This window comes from Hippoglossus stenolepis, chromosome 1, assembly GCF_022539355.2.
Source record: "Hippoglossus stenolepis isolate QCI-W04-F060 chromosome 1, HSTE1.2, whole genome shotgun sequence".
Lineage (NCBI taxonomy): Eukaryota > Metazoa > Chordata > Actinopteri > Pleuronectiformes > Pleuronectidae > Hippoglossus > Hippoglossus stenolepis.
Genome location: NC_061483.1, coordinates 31,715,918 through 31,728,849, shown reverse-complemented (window position 1 = coordinate 31,728,849; position 12,932 = coordinate 31,715,918). Strand labels below are relative to the sequence as shown.

The following is a 12,932-nucleotide window of genomic DNA, read 5'->3' as shown; positions in this document are numbered from 1 at the left end:
AAGCCTGGACATGTCCTCCTCCAGTGTCGCCATGGGCCGAGGCCACGAGCATCCAGCGTCCAACCTGAATCAAACCTTGCTCCAGTGTCTGCGGGACCATCAGGTATGGGTTTTGTAGACAACACAAGCAATAATAATGACCCTAGTAGTAATGGCCATCTTGGGCAAGTTCCTCCCCTTTCAAACACGTCACGACCCCTCATAGGTAAATGCCCTGTGGTAGAGGTGGAAATGGGTGGGGTGGTGGTGAAATGTGTGGATACAGGTTCTATGGTTACTGACATTACCGAGTCACTTTTTAAAGAAGTATTCCAGCAGTGGGGTGCCCCCTAAACTTAGATCGTGTAGGTGGCTAGCTTTGAAGGCAGCAAACGGCTTCGATATCCCCTATGTAGGATATCTGGAGTTGGACATTCAGGTGCTTGGTAGAAAGATTTTAGGTCGTGGATTTCTGGTTGTGAAAGATACTCCCTGTGCATCGCAGCAACACAGTCCCATGATTATTGAGGATGAATGTGATAGCAGAATGTTACATGGAGTTATTTGTACAACAAGGGGAAGCCTTGTTTGTCTCTTTGTCAGGCATGCTGGGGGCCAGCTCTCCGCCATTGTCACAGACTGGAAGCCTGCCCATTAGTTCCTGAGGGTCACATCCGTGTCTTTGAAAGGACCGGGGAGTTTATACCAGCTGGGTCCCACACACGCCGCCCACCACTATGCTGTTAGAGCCCGGTGGCTCAGACCTTGCCCCCGGCTTGTTGTTGTCCCCCTCTCTGTGGCTTATGTACCTGTGGTTAATGTGGGAGCCACGGGGGCTACAGTTCACTCCAAACAGGTGTGGGAAACGTTGTATTTAGTTGAGGGGATAGAGGGAGCGCCACTGAGGAATGTAGTAAAGAGGTGGCCCAGGTGACACTTGTCAGCGCACAGGCTGCAGGAGAGCTCTCTGTTACCATCCGTGAAATCATTGCAGCTTTGCGCTGGCCAGGACTTTCACCTGTAGAGGAAAAACAGGCAAGGGAGTTGTTGGAAAAGTATAGTAACGTCTTTTCTAAACACGAGGGAGATCTAGGGTGTACGGATGAGATTGTACATGAGATACCACTTCTTGATGAGGCCCCCGATGAGGCAGCTCCTTGATAGTAAAGTGATTAGGGAGAGCAGCAGTCCTTATGCATCACCTATTGTCCTAGTGCAGAAGAAGACGGGAGAGCTCAGGATGTGTGTGGATTATCGCTACTCAATGCTAAAACTAGGAAGGATGCCTATCCTCTGCCCCTGGCTGGTGCTCAATGGTTTTCAACACTCGACCTGGCAAGTGGCTACAATCAAGTCCCTGTAGCTGAACGAGACAAAGCTAAGACCGCCTTCTGTACGCAATTTGGCCTCTTTGAATTTGAGAGAATGCCTTTCGGCTTATGCAATGCCCCCGGAATCTTTCAGAGGCTCATGGAGAGGATATTCGGTGACCAGAGTTTTCGGTCAGTTCTCCGATATTTGGATGATGTTATTGTCTTTTCTTCTTCATTGGAGCAGCACTTGCAGAGGCTGGAGATGGTTCTCAGCAGATTCCAACAGAAGGGCCTGTAAGCCAAACTCAGTAAATGCCATTTCTTTAGGAAGGAGGTTCAGTACCTTGGACACCGTGTGTCCAGAGAAGGAGTGGCAACTGATCCAGAGAAGATATTTGCAGTGGAAAACTGGAGGCGGCCAAGGGATGTAACAGAGGTCAGATCATTCCTTGGTTTCTGCAGCTATTACCGCAGCTTTGTTAAGGGTTTCGCACAGTTAGCTGCCCCCCTGCAGCAACTTGTGGCTGATGTCATCAAAGTAGCCAAGTGTAGCGTGAGGGAAAGCGGGGAAAATGAGAGATTGCAACAACGCCACCTGGGGAATTTCACCTCCAGGAAATAACTAAACTCTTGTGTGCAACAGCACAGGTTCATTTATATCACGGGGCAAGAGACGTGTTTTACTCGTAGAAAAGAACTTTAATTTAACTCAATAAATGCAATCAACAAAAAGCACAATGAAACAAACAATCAACAGAACAACATATGAAATTAAACACTTTAGACAAGAGCAAAAGGGACAGGGCTGGGACTTACCACGGCGACGAGAACCAAAGGGAAGGATTAATAAACTAACCACCCGTGACACTGCAAACCAACAAAGCGGGTCATGAAGAAAATGCCACCACCAGGGATTGGGTCGCCGCCTCAGGCCCACAGCACCTGACCAACAATAAAAAGATAATTAAAACATGTCACGTGTAAAATCAATACTGGTGAAAACAAACCAAACATACAAAACAAAACATCAAAATAAACCAAATCCAAACCAATATAAACAACAATTTAAATGGGATTAGAATATTAATAAAAGTCAGGCGTCCCTCTGAGGTGGTCACTCCATGCTTCCACTCAAATGAGCGTCGAGAACCACAGTGAAAGAGAGAGAGAACACTTCTTTCAAAGTGGAGCACTTCCTTAACAGCCAGGACAGACTTTTACAGCCAGAACAGTGCCTTATAAGCCAGAACAGCAGGGCCGTCCGAAGCGTGGTGGCCAATGACGGCCGACGAAGGACCAGGGCCTCACCCTGTCAAGCCAAAGTACAGCCACACAGCAACCCGGAGGGTGAGAGTCTCCACAGCCGTAGCTGAATCAAGCTGTAGCACTACATACACAACAATCAGCTGGGATAAAATAGGCCAGAGAGATAGGCAGACAACGTTACCTACCAAGCAGACCCGCAACTGCGCCCAGAAGGTCCCTGGTCGGAGCAATCCCACGCCAGTGGTCAGCCGCACTGTGTATAGGGGATGTCTGAGTTTTGCGCTGGCTGTTGCGCCACGGCAACGAGACGACTTCATCCATGCCAAACCAAAGACTCCGCCACAGGAGACGAGCGGAAACGGAAGGAGGGAGAGCTATGCACAGCCGCTTCCTTAAATAGTTGCATTACATTACAGTTTGCTGACGCTTTTATCCAAAGCGACTTACAATAAGTGCATTCAACCATGAGGGTACAAACCCAGAACAACAAGAATCAAGAAAGTACAATTTCTTCAAGAAAGCCAAACTACAAAGTGCTATAAGTAAGTGTCATTTAAGTGCTACTAAATTGTGCATGGCAATGTTGGAAAGGCCTACTATATCCCTATCTGTAATCCGATTTCTATCAGACCATCATTTTGTGGGAATCTAGATAACTGGCTCCTGTGACATGGTTCACGTGACATGGCGTTAACTTTTAGTCAGAAGAGGTGTGTTTTTAGTTTGCAGTGGAAGATGTGTAGACTTTCTGCTGTCCTGATGTCATTGGGGAGCTCATTCCACCATTTAGGGGCCAGGACAGCAAACAGTCGTGATTTTGTTGAGTGTTTAGCTCGCAGTGAGGGAGCAACAAGCTGATTGGCCTCCGGCTACACAAGCAAAGCAGAACAAGGCCAGCTGCAGTCCTGCCCAAGATGTGGAAGGAGGTGTGTGAGAAAAGCTTCAGTGATTTAAAGAAGATGCTCACAAGTGCACCTATTTTAGCTTTTGCTGACTTCATCAAGCCTCTTGTCTTGGAGGTTGATGCTAGTCATCAGGGGTTGGGGGCTGTCCTTTCACAAGACCAGCAGGGCCAGTTGAAACCAGTGGCCTATGCCAGCCATTCATTGCGAGGTTCCGAGCGCAACATGGAGAATTACAGCTCTATGAAATTAGAATTTCTAGCACTGAAATGGGCAATATCAGAGAAATTCTGAGAATATTTGCTAGGCAGTAAGTCCATGGTGTATACTGACAATAACCCCCTAAGTCACTTTTAAACCCTTAAGCTTGGTGCCACTGAACAACGCTGGATGGCCGAACTTGCAGCTTTGATTTTACAGTGCATTATCGACCAGGAAAAAATAATGGCAATGCTGACTCTCTTTCCCGCCAATACAGTGATCAGACAGAAAAACATGTAGACCCTGGCCATCAGACTGGGAGCACTGCAGAGATTAAACAGGATCCTCAGGGACCGGAGGTGGTATCACAGCATCAAATTGGGGTATTTCCCAGTCGATCCAGGGCTAAACTGAAGACTCTGCAGAACGTGGACCCGATTCTGAAAGTTTTTCTTTCTTTCTGGAGAATAGGAAGGCTACCCAATAAGGAACAGCGCATACAACTCCCAGAGGATGTCCGGCTTCGGAATCATATCCAGGAAAAGGACGGCCTGCTGTATAGGCAGGCCACTACCCCACATGGTGAGTTGTATACTCAACTACTTCTGCCCACATGCCTTCACCAGGAACTTCTAAAAAGCCTTCATGAACAACACAGGCACCAGGGTGTGCCCGTGTAGGTTAATTTATTTTCTTTATTCGTGATTGCCTGTAACAAGTCTGTTCTCCTCCTCTCTGTAGAGGATACTGTAAAAGGCCGGGTCCATATCGACACAATGTCTCCGTCCTGTGGTGAGGCTGCACTGGGGGACAATCTTGTAGTGGTGTGTATTTTCAAACCTCAATACTGCATGAACTTTTTATTATTTATTTTATGGTATAGTGCATGTTGTTGTCGTAGGCTCGCTGTCTCCTCCTTTCTGTCTCCCACAGTTGTCGGGTAGGAAGGTGTGCCCCAGCAGACCCGACCTTATCACAAGGAAGAAGGTAAACTCCAATGAATACAAATGTCTGTTATATTGTTATTTACCTCATGCCTCTGGTATTTTAAATCATTTTGATACTGCTAGAATAAAGTTAATTAATCACAGTTTGCCTAGTTAGCATCATTCCTGTTTGGGGAAGCCACAGAGCATTGCCACATTAACTGATAAGGAGTAAGGGTTTTAAGGCTTCCTCCTGCCCCTTAGCGGGAGATGGCGTTGTCGGGACAGTTTCTGGAGCCCAAGGGCACCACAATTTAATAAACTTAGATTTGTCATTATCAGAATATATGCCACTAATAAAAAACTCATTTTCTAGATGTCTACCTGATAGTGCTGTAGCTAAATTTAAGAAAATGATTCCAATTACATTTAAACCCGTATTATCCGTCGATATAACCAACGAATTCTTTAAAAACCCTAGCTCCACTGAGATTGACCATCTTGTCGATAGCTCTGTAAAGTCATTACGATTAACATTAGACTCAATAGCGCCTCTAAAAAAAAAAGCATGTAAAACATAGTAAATTAGCTCCTTGGTATAATTCCAACACACATGAATTAAAACAAGAATCAAGAAAACTAGAAAGGAAGTGGCGCTCCAACAACTGTGTTGAAAATCACTTAGGCCCTCCACAAAGCAAGAGCTGCCTACTACTCCACATTAATAGAAGAAAATAAAAACAACCCCAGGTTTCTCTTCAGCACTGTAGCCAGGCTGACAGAGAGTCACACCTCCACCAAACCCAGTATTCCTCGAACCCTGAATAGCAATATCTTTATGACCTTCTTTAATGATAAAATTCTAACTATTAGAAATAAAATCAACCATCTCCTGCCCTCAGTTGGCACTAATACCCTATCAAGAATAGAAATCTCAGAAACAGCTGAGAATCTTACCAATTATTTAGACAGCTTCTCTCTTATCACCCTTGATCAGCTGACCAAAATAATATTATCTTCTAAACCCATAAATTCTATCTTAGATCCCATTCCCACATAATTACTTAAAGAAATTCTGCCCCTAATTGATAGTACATTACTGAACACAATCAATCTCTAATGATCATCAGGGTATTTAAACTAGCTGTAATCAAACCCCTTCTCAAAAAACACACCCTAGACCCGGAGGTTTTAGCTAACGACAGACCGATATCTAACCTCCCCTTCCTGTCTAAAATCCTTGTAAAGGTTGTAGCCAATCAGCTGTGTGAGTTTCTCCAGGAAAGTAATGTCTATGAAGACATTCAGTCAGGGTTTAGAGCCAATCACAGCACGGAGACAGCCTTGGCAAAAGTCACTGATGACCTTCTAATAGCTTCAGATCAAGGGTTTGTGTCTGTTCTCGTCCTGTTAGAACTTAGTGCAGCATTCGACAATATTGATCATCAAATATTATTATTATATAAGAGAGACTAGAACAGCTAATTAGCATTAAAGGAACCGCCCTAAGCTGGTTTAAATCGTATTTTTCAGATCGATTCCTTTGTGCAACTAAATGATGAATCATCTGTGCGCACCAAAGTTAACCACGGTGTTCCACAGGGTTTCAGGTCCTGATAACTAGTGATGAGTGTTTATTAGTTCAAGTGAGAGCAGAGTGGAGGAGGACATAGAAACTCGAGCTCGGTACAAACCAACTGCAGCTTCTGCTCTGATCACTGAGCAGCTGTGACCACTGTTTCCACTGCTTCACGTGAACGAGCGCTGATCTCACACACAGACACACACACATTTTCTCTCGCTTCTGGTATTTCACATGATGGCCTGATACGATGATGATTTAAAAAATGAACGTAAACGTTCATCATATGAAAACTGATTCGTTCAGTTCATCGTTCACGAAAAATATGAACGTGCTCATTGAAAGCAACACTGTACAGGGAGCCACTGCAGAGGGGCTGAAGAGCCGCATGCAGCTCTGGAGCAGCGGGTTGCCGACCCCTGGTCTGGACTGCTGGGGGAACTCCCATCATGCACTGAGCACTTCTCACCTACTCTCTGTCTCTCTGCCCCCACATTCATTCATTCATTTATTTTACTACATGTCACTATGTATTTTTCCTCCCATAATATCTCTCTCTCTTCACAGGTATCTCTGCCTCCTGAGTTGCAGGATAACAACTATTATTATTATCAATATTATTATTATCAATATTATTATTATCATCATAATTATTGTTATTATTGTTGTCATTCTTCTTCTTATTAATTCATTATTATATGAATTATTGCTGCTATCATTAATTATCAATAGCGTCTTTACACTGCTGCACAAGTGTTCCTGGTATCTCTCTCCTCTCTCTCCCCCTCACCTCCCCCTCCCCCCATATCTCTCTCTCTTCTCTTCCCTCTTTTCAACCAAAAAATTCAAATATGTTCCTCTGAATTTTATCTATCAACTTGATATATGATAATGTCAACATTTCATGTGAGATCATGCTAGAAAAGCAACCAGTTGGTGTTATGAAAGAATAGATGATTGAATGAATGTGCCTCATTTAGTTAAAGCAAACAAAAAGGATGCTATGAAAGAATGAAACCAGTCTGCCGCGATTCAGTCATAATACATTTATTAGGTGATGATTGAATGTTGTTCTGGTGTCTACAGGTCTACAGAACATCTGGGCAGGCTTCCTGTAAAACAAAAAAGCAGAGGCAGCAAGTGACGTTTTAATTCCGCTGCATAGATCACGTGATATATTTAAAGCACTCCGACACCGTTGTTAGCTCTTATCACCACAAACTCTCTTGACATCACTCGCTTGCGGTGAATCCAGCGGGGATTCCCTGCTGTGTTCTCACATCAACTTCTCCTGGATTTCTATGGACTTTATACTAGGAGGTCAGGTGGAGAAAGGCTGTAGAAACATGTGGAGCATCTCACTCCGACATTTGTGTTCTCACATGCACTTCCTCTGGAGAAAATACGGAGGATCTGCGGAGTCTAGTGCATATCTGAGACGCACAGCCAGGACATCAGTGTTAAAGTGGAACGATCTCAATTCATGATTCAACACCATCGATTATTAAGTAAATAAATGTGGTTATCAGTTTATCAGAGTCTCCCCTTCTTAATAACCAGTGTTCAAAGACTTAGACATATTTTCTTAATCAAAACATTGGTTATTGTAAAAAGGTTTAAGTGATGAATGACCATAAATATATGGGATTCAGTCAATTTTGGCCTAATCTGTAGAATATGCCAACCTTTTCGATACCTCTGAAAAGAGGGTTAGATGTAAAACCCTTAAAAAAACATATCTTTCTGAGCCACTGGGGTGGATTACAGATTAAATCCATAGAATATACAATGAACACAAAATGGTTCTTGATAAATCCCCTGGGTGGATTCCAGATTAAACCTTCTGAATAAAAAGGGGCATCATAGAACCCCATGTTTGGGTTCCACCTGAAATTCTTGATTTAAAAAGGAACCTCAAGCGAGGGTTCTTAGTGGAGCCATGACACCATAGAAAGGTTATCTGTAGAACCTCACATAAACGGTTCTGGGTTGAACCTTTCATAGACGGTTCTAGGTATAACCTTTTACAATGTGTTCTTGGTAGAAACCTTTGAAAGGGTTCTAGATTGCACCTTTCTCAAAATATTCTACCAGGAACAAAAATGGGTTCTCCTGTGGACAAGTCAAAGAACCCTTTATGGTTCTACTTAGCACTTTTATAAGTAAGAGTGTGCAACATGTTGAAGAGTATTCAACACAAACTGGAGACTGGCAATACACATGTGGACACTCACAGCACTTGTAGAGCGTGTTGAGCCTGGCAATGTCATTGCGGCTCATCTCCCTGGCGTTGCCAAAGGACACATTGGGGTTAGGGATTGGGACCATGGTGGGCTGGTTGTTCTTAGAGAAGGCAGTCCTACAACAAGACAGCAGCAGTTAGGTAGTTAAACAGCATGTGCTGCACACACACACACACACACATGTATGATAAAACATGACAGGGCTGATGTTCAGCCAGTTGTTCTCACCTGTGGTACTGCATGACTGAGTTGTAATCGTAGGGAGTGCCCTGGTTGAGGGTGGCAATCTTCCTGAAGTTGTGCTCCATTCCTAAAAATGAAAAAGGTTGAAGATTATCTTTGTTAGAAACCTGAAGTTAAACAATGAGCATCAGTTTCATGTATGATTAGGATTCTTTGATCTTTGATCTCAAAATGTGTTTCTTTGACTGGATTGTACAATACAACAGTGTATACTTGGCAGCATTGTCTATCATCGGTGTTGCTTACCAGTTATTTATTCATGAAGTGTACATTATATCTGAGTTTATTTGATCTTATCAGTCTGCAGTTTACTTAGTTCCCTCTCTATCTCACCATTGGAGAAAATGAATAACTCCATTACCAGACTGAACATTGTGCAGCAGGACTTTGATGTGGTTGTCCCTGTCAGAGCGGGTTTGTTCATGGTTGAATCCCAGAGCATGGAGCAGCTCATGCTGGACCGTTCCATGGTAAAGGCATCCGCTACGGGCCAGAGACACCACCTGCTTACCACCAGTACGTCCAACAAAGGAGTAGCAGCTGGACAGGATGAGACATAAGTTGAAGATCAGTGAAGTTTGACAACAGCTTTCAAGTCAAACCCTTCATTTATATCAATTTCTTACCCATTCTTGGACTCAATGCTTAGCCAGTCACGGTCGCTGCTTCTGCTGGGCCTGAAGTTGATGCAGGAGAAGGAGGAGAAGGACTCCAGTCCACGGGTGATGATGGCCTTCTCTCGGGAGGCTGGTAGTATGGTACCACACAGCATTACATTGTTTTAACATCCCACAGCACAGAAAAACAGAGGAACATGGTGGCAGCAATATATATACAGTATAATGCTTTTATAAGTTATGTGGAAATTATACTCTGCACTAATGGAAGTATTCATGTTTCACTTTAATTCAGGATGGATTTTTTTCTTATACTGGTACAAAATTGTTTCTTTTGAAAGGTTCAGGTGTCTTAACAGTGTCAGATGTATTTTCATTTTAAAAGCACAAAGAACAGTTGACAATAACAGTGGCTATGCTAGGGCTAATTGGAAGTTGAAATTTAATATATTAACTGTTCTTTAAAGTATAGCTAACTAAATAAATAAGTGCAAAACTCTTAACAAATGATCATAACATAATCACATTCTAAATAAAGCTAACCTGTCTACATTTAGTAGGCTACGTGCTGCCAGAGCCATGCGTGTGCTGTGATGTTTATGTCTTTAAGCAGGGCAACTATTTCAGTACGTAGCTCAGGCACCACAAAGAGGCATGGAAATCTGCTTTATGATTCGGTCCACCACCCAGTAGGTACCGGCTGTGTAGGAATTTCAAAACTCAACCCTACTTATATGTTGAGAAAACGTTGGCTGGGTATCTCATCATCAGGGTGCTCATATTTGGGCTAATAAGGTATATGTGTAAGGTTGTTGAACACAGACCCGTGTTTCAAGGATCTTCTCAAAAGTATACTGAAGAAAGCTGTTTGGACACTTTAAAGTCATTCAAGTCATGACTCCAGAGGACAAGAGTGATGCAGGAGTTTACAGTTGATAATTGGCAGCAAACATGTTTGATGCTGGTAAATGAACTGTTTGATCTATGGTCAATCTCACTCAAACCTTTTGACACTGTAGTTCATCTGATACTCACAGAAGTGATTAGTGATGTAATAAGGAATGTAGACCTTCCCGTCACTCCACTTGCCCCACATGCAGCCTCGGCTGGTGCAGGGGTCAGCATTTTTCTCTGCCTCGCTGCCAATGGCAATGTCTCCTCCAATCAGCATGGGATCATTGTTGGAGCGGACTAAAACACATCATGTAACATTATACAATTTCTTAAAAACCTGTTAAAGTATCACTAATAAATAATGAGTTGAAGAAATTTAAGCATCAACAGTCTACATGAAAATCATCAGCTCACACTCACTCAGATTACTGTTGGCTCTTTCTAGAAGTTCAGAGACAGAAAGCTCCCCTGAGTCCACCTCTGTAATCTCCTCTGCTCAGTGAAATCATCAACAGCAACACAATTTTATTTTGCAGAAAAATACAACAGTCCTAATACAGTGCATATCAGTACAATAGGTCTGATTGTACATACCTGCCTGCAAATAGGAAAGAAGAAACAAACATGTTGAGTTATTAGAAAAACAACATGGAATTACAGTCAACAAACTTACTCAGTCAAATAACCAAAAAATGTGTCTTAAAGAGGCACGTTCACATCAAAAGTAATAAAGCAGGAGGTTAAGAGATGCCCACTTTGCATAATAGTACATAAAGTTATTGTACAGTTAAACAACAGTCTAGAGATGTAAAAAAAGCCACTCTGTGTCAAAAAAACATTTTACTTTCATTTATTAGTAAATAAAGGCTTAAGCTTAAATCAGAGAATTAACTAAATGTTTGTGACTGACAGATGAGAGGCTTCTTCTGTGACACAGGAAGCTTATCATGGTTGAGACTGACAGTAAGACATAAGTTTCACAAGCAGTTTAACTCAATGTTAATTATGTCTAAAACATGCAGCTTTTAACGAGTAATAACATCTATACTGTGATAAAATGGGCCTTTGGATGGGCTTACCTCATTGCTGGCCCAACAGCAGGCAGAGAAAAACAGTAGAGTCAGAGCTGAGACCTTGAAAACAGACATGTTAGACCTCCTAGCAGACCTGCAGGAAAAAGAAAGCATTGAGTTTCTCTTGAGTGGAAAAACTGAATCAAAACCAAACAATCAAACTTTGACTCTGTTGTAGACATTAGCAGCCTAGCTCACCTGTGATCCTCTATGTGGACTTGTGTATCTGTGGTTTGGCTCCAGGTTTTTATAGATGTTCAGGTTTGTTGGTTGGACCAAATATGGATTATCTGAGTACAGTAAAACCTGTAGAGTCAGCAGAACTGGCAGGCTTATCAGTCTCATTACATATAGACAGATATAGAGACAGAAATACCCCCAAAGCATTATCAGTGGGAAAAAGGACGTTTGTTGCATTTGCCATCATAACAGGTGGAGAAATGGCTGAAAGTCACTGATGTCCTCAATGTTTTCTCAGTATTCATGGGTAGCCCTTATTCAACACAGTGTGATGCGTGTTTATTTCTCAGGTGACCTCAGGTATTTTATACTTTATTAATGAAACTGACACTTCAGTTCTACAAAATATCAGCAACATATGTACAGTGTAATGAAATACAGCTTCTTTCCATTTCCCCACCTCTTATAAAGGGACAAAGTAAAAGAAGAACTATATAATCTAAGGCAGTCTGTTCCAAGAAAACCTACAAACTGAATTGCTATTTAATACATGGCTCATTCCATTAAGAATGCTGTACTGGATACTATTTGTAAATTCAATATATTTACAGGATTAAAAAGTGACTTGTTCTTACAGGTGTGTTTGTTTATGTGGCCAGAAAAAGGCTTATCAACCACAGTGCTACATTTGATTACTTGTGTTTATTTACCCAGCAGCCACAGTCGGTTAATGAAAGCCAACAAGCTAAGAATGATAGAAAACGTGGATTTAGCTGATAACAGGCTATAGTTTAGTCTGAATTCCATGTTAAGATGAATTGTTATCTTGTTTTCTGATAATAATAATAAAAAAGTTCAAATCCTTAGTCAGTTAAAGCATTCGATCAAGCTTGCTAGATGTTTTTAATGCAAGTGAAAATATGATGATAGCATTTCTTATAAGCACAGCATAAAAGTCAGGAGTCACAATAAACAACAAACATAATGAACTTATAGTTCACAACATCATCATGTGTTCAAATGTTCTCCACTTAAATATAAGGTTTTCTCCTTGTATATTCCTCACATTATTAGATTATTTCAACATTTGAGTCCTGTATATTTTATTTTATTATTTTAAATTAAATCTGTTTAATGTTATTTCCTGAAAGTAAGTGACGATTAAATGTTTCCTCTGTATAAACTGAAAACATCTTTTCTCCGGACGTGTCATTCTTTATAACTGACAGCACACAGCATATAGCACTGTACATTTTGTGCTTATCTTCTTTTATAAATAAGGTTGTATTTAAAAAAAGCCAAATGTAAGTGTATCAGATTGTCTCTGCACCTTGGTTCTCCTTTTCTAACTCCTCACAGCTTCTCCTTTTCATCTTTCCTGGACCCTGTGAGGTATAACATCAGGGTCAAGGAATAAAGGTCGGGAAAGGAGATTATTTTGACTTTCCGAATGCAGCCATTGTCTTCCCTGCTCCTGACTGTTTCCACCTCTGTCTTGTTAGTCACTTCCATG

General features: G+C 41.9%; 1 protein-coding gene across 1 annotated transcript; it reads right to left on the bottom strand.

Moving 5' to 3' along the window:
* Positions 1–7,199: 7,199 nt before the first annotated feature.
* LOC118105688 (hatching enzyme 1.2-like) lies at positions 7,200–11,445 on the bottom strand. Its single transcript, XM_035153467.2, has 9 exons — positions 11,438–11,445; positions 11,246–11,333; positions 10,587–10,662; positions 10,308–10,463; positions 9,282–9,402; positions 9,017–9,195; positions 8,641–8,722; positions 8,404–8,528; positions 7,200–7,281 (listed from the first exon to the last, which is right to left on the bottom strand). Coding segments are annotated over exons 2-9 (810 nt in total). The 5' UTR covers positions 11,315–11,333; positions 11,438–11,445; the 3' UTR covers positions 7,200–7,279.
* Between the last annotated feature and the right edge of the window lie 1,487 nt (positions 11,446–12,932).

Excerpts from the sequence above, each read along its gene's own strand:
- LOC118105688 (XM_035153467.2), bottom strand. The coding sequence starts at position 11,314 with ATGTCTGTTTTCAAGGTCTCAGCTCTGACTCTACTGTTTTTCTCTGCC. Across the intron at positions 9,403-10,307 it reads TTACATCACTAATCACTTCT|CCTCCCGAGAGAAGGCCATC; the intron begins GTGAGTATCAGA and ends CCATACTACCAG. Across the intron at positions 9,196-9,281 it reads AGCATTGAGTCCAAGAATGG|CTGCTACTCCTTTGTTGGAC; the intron begins GTAAGAAATTGA and ends CATCCTGTCCAG.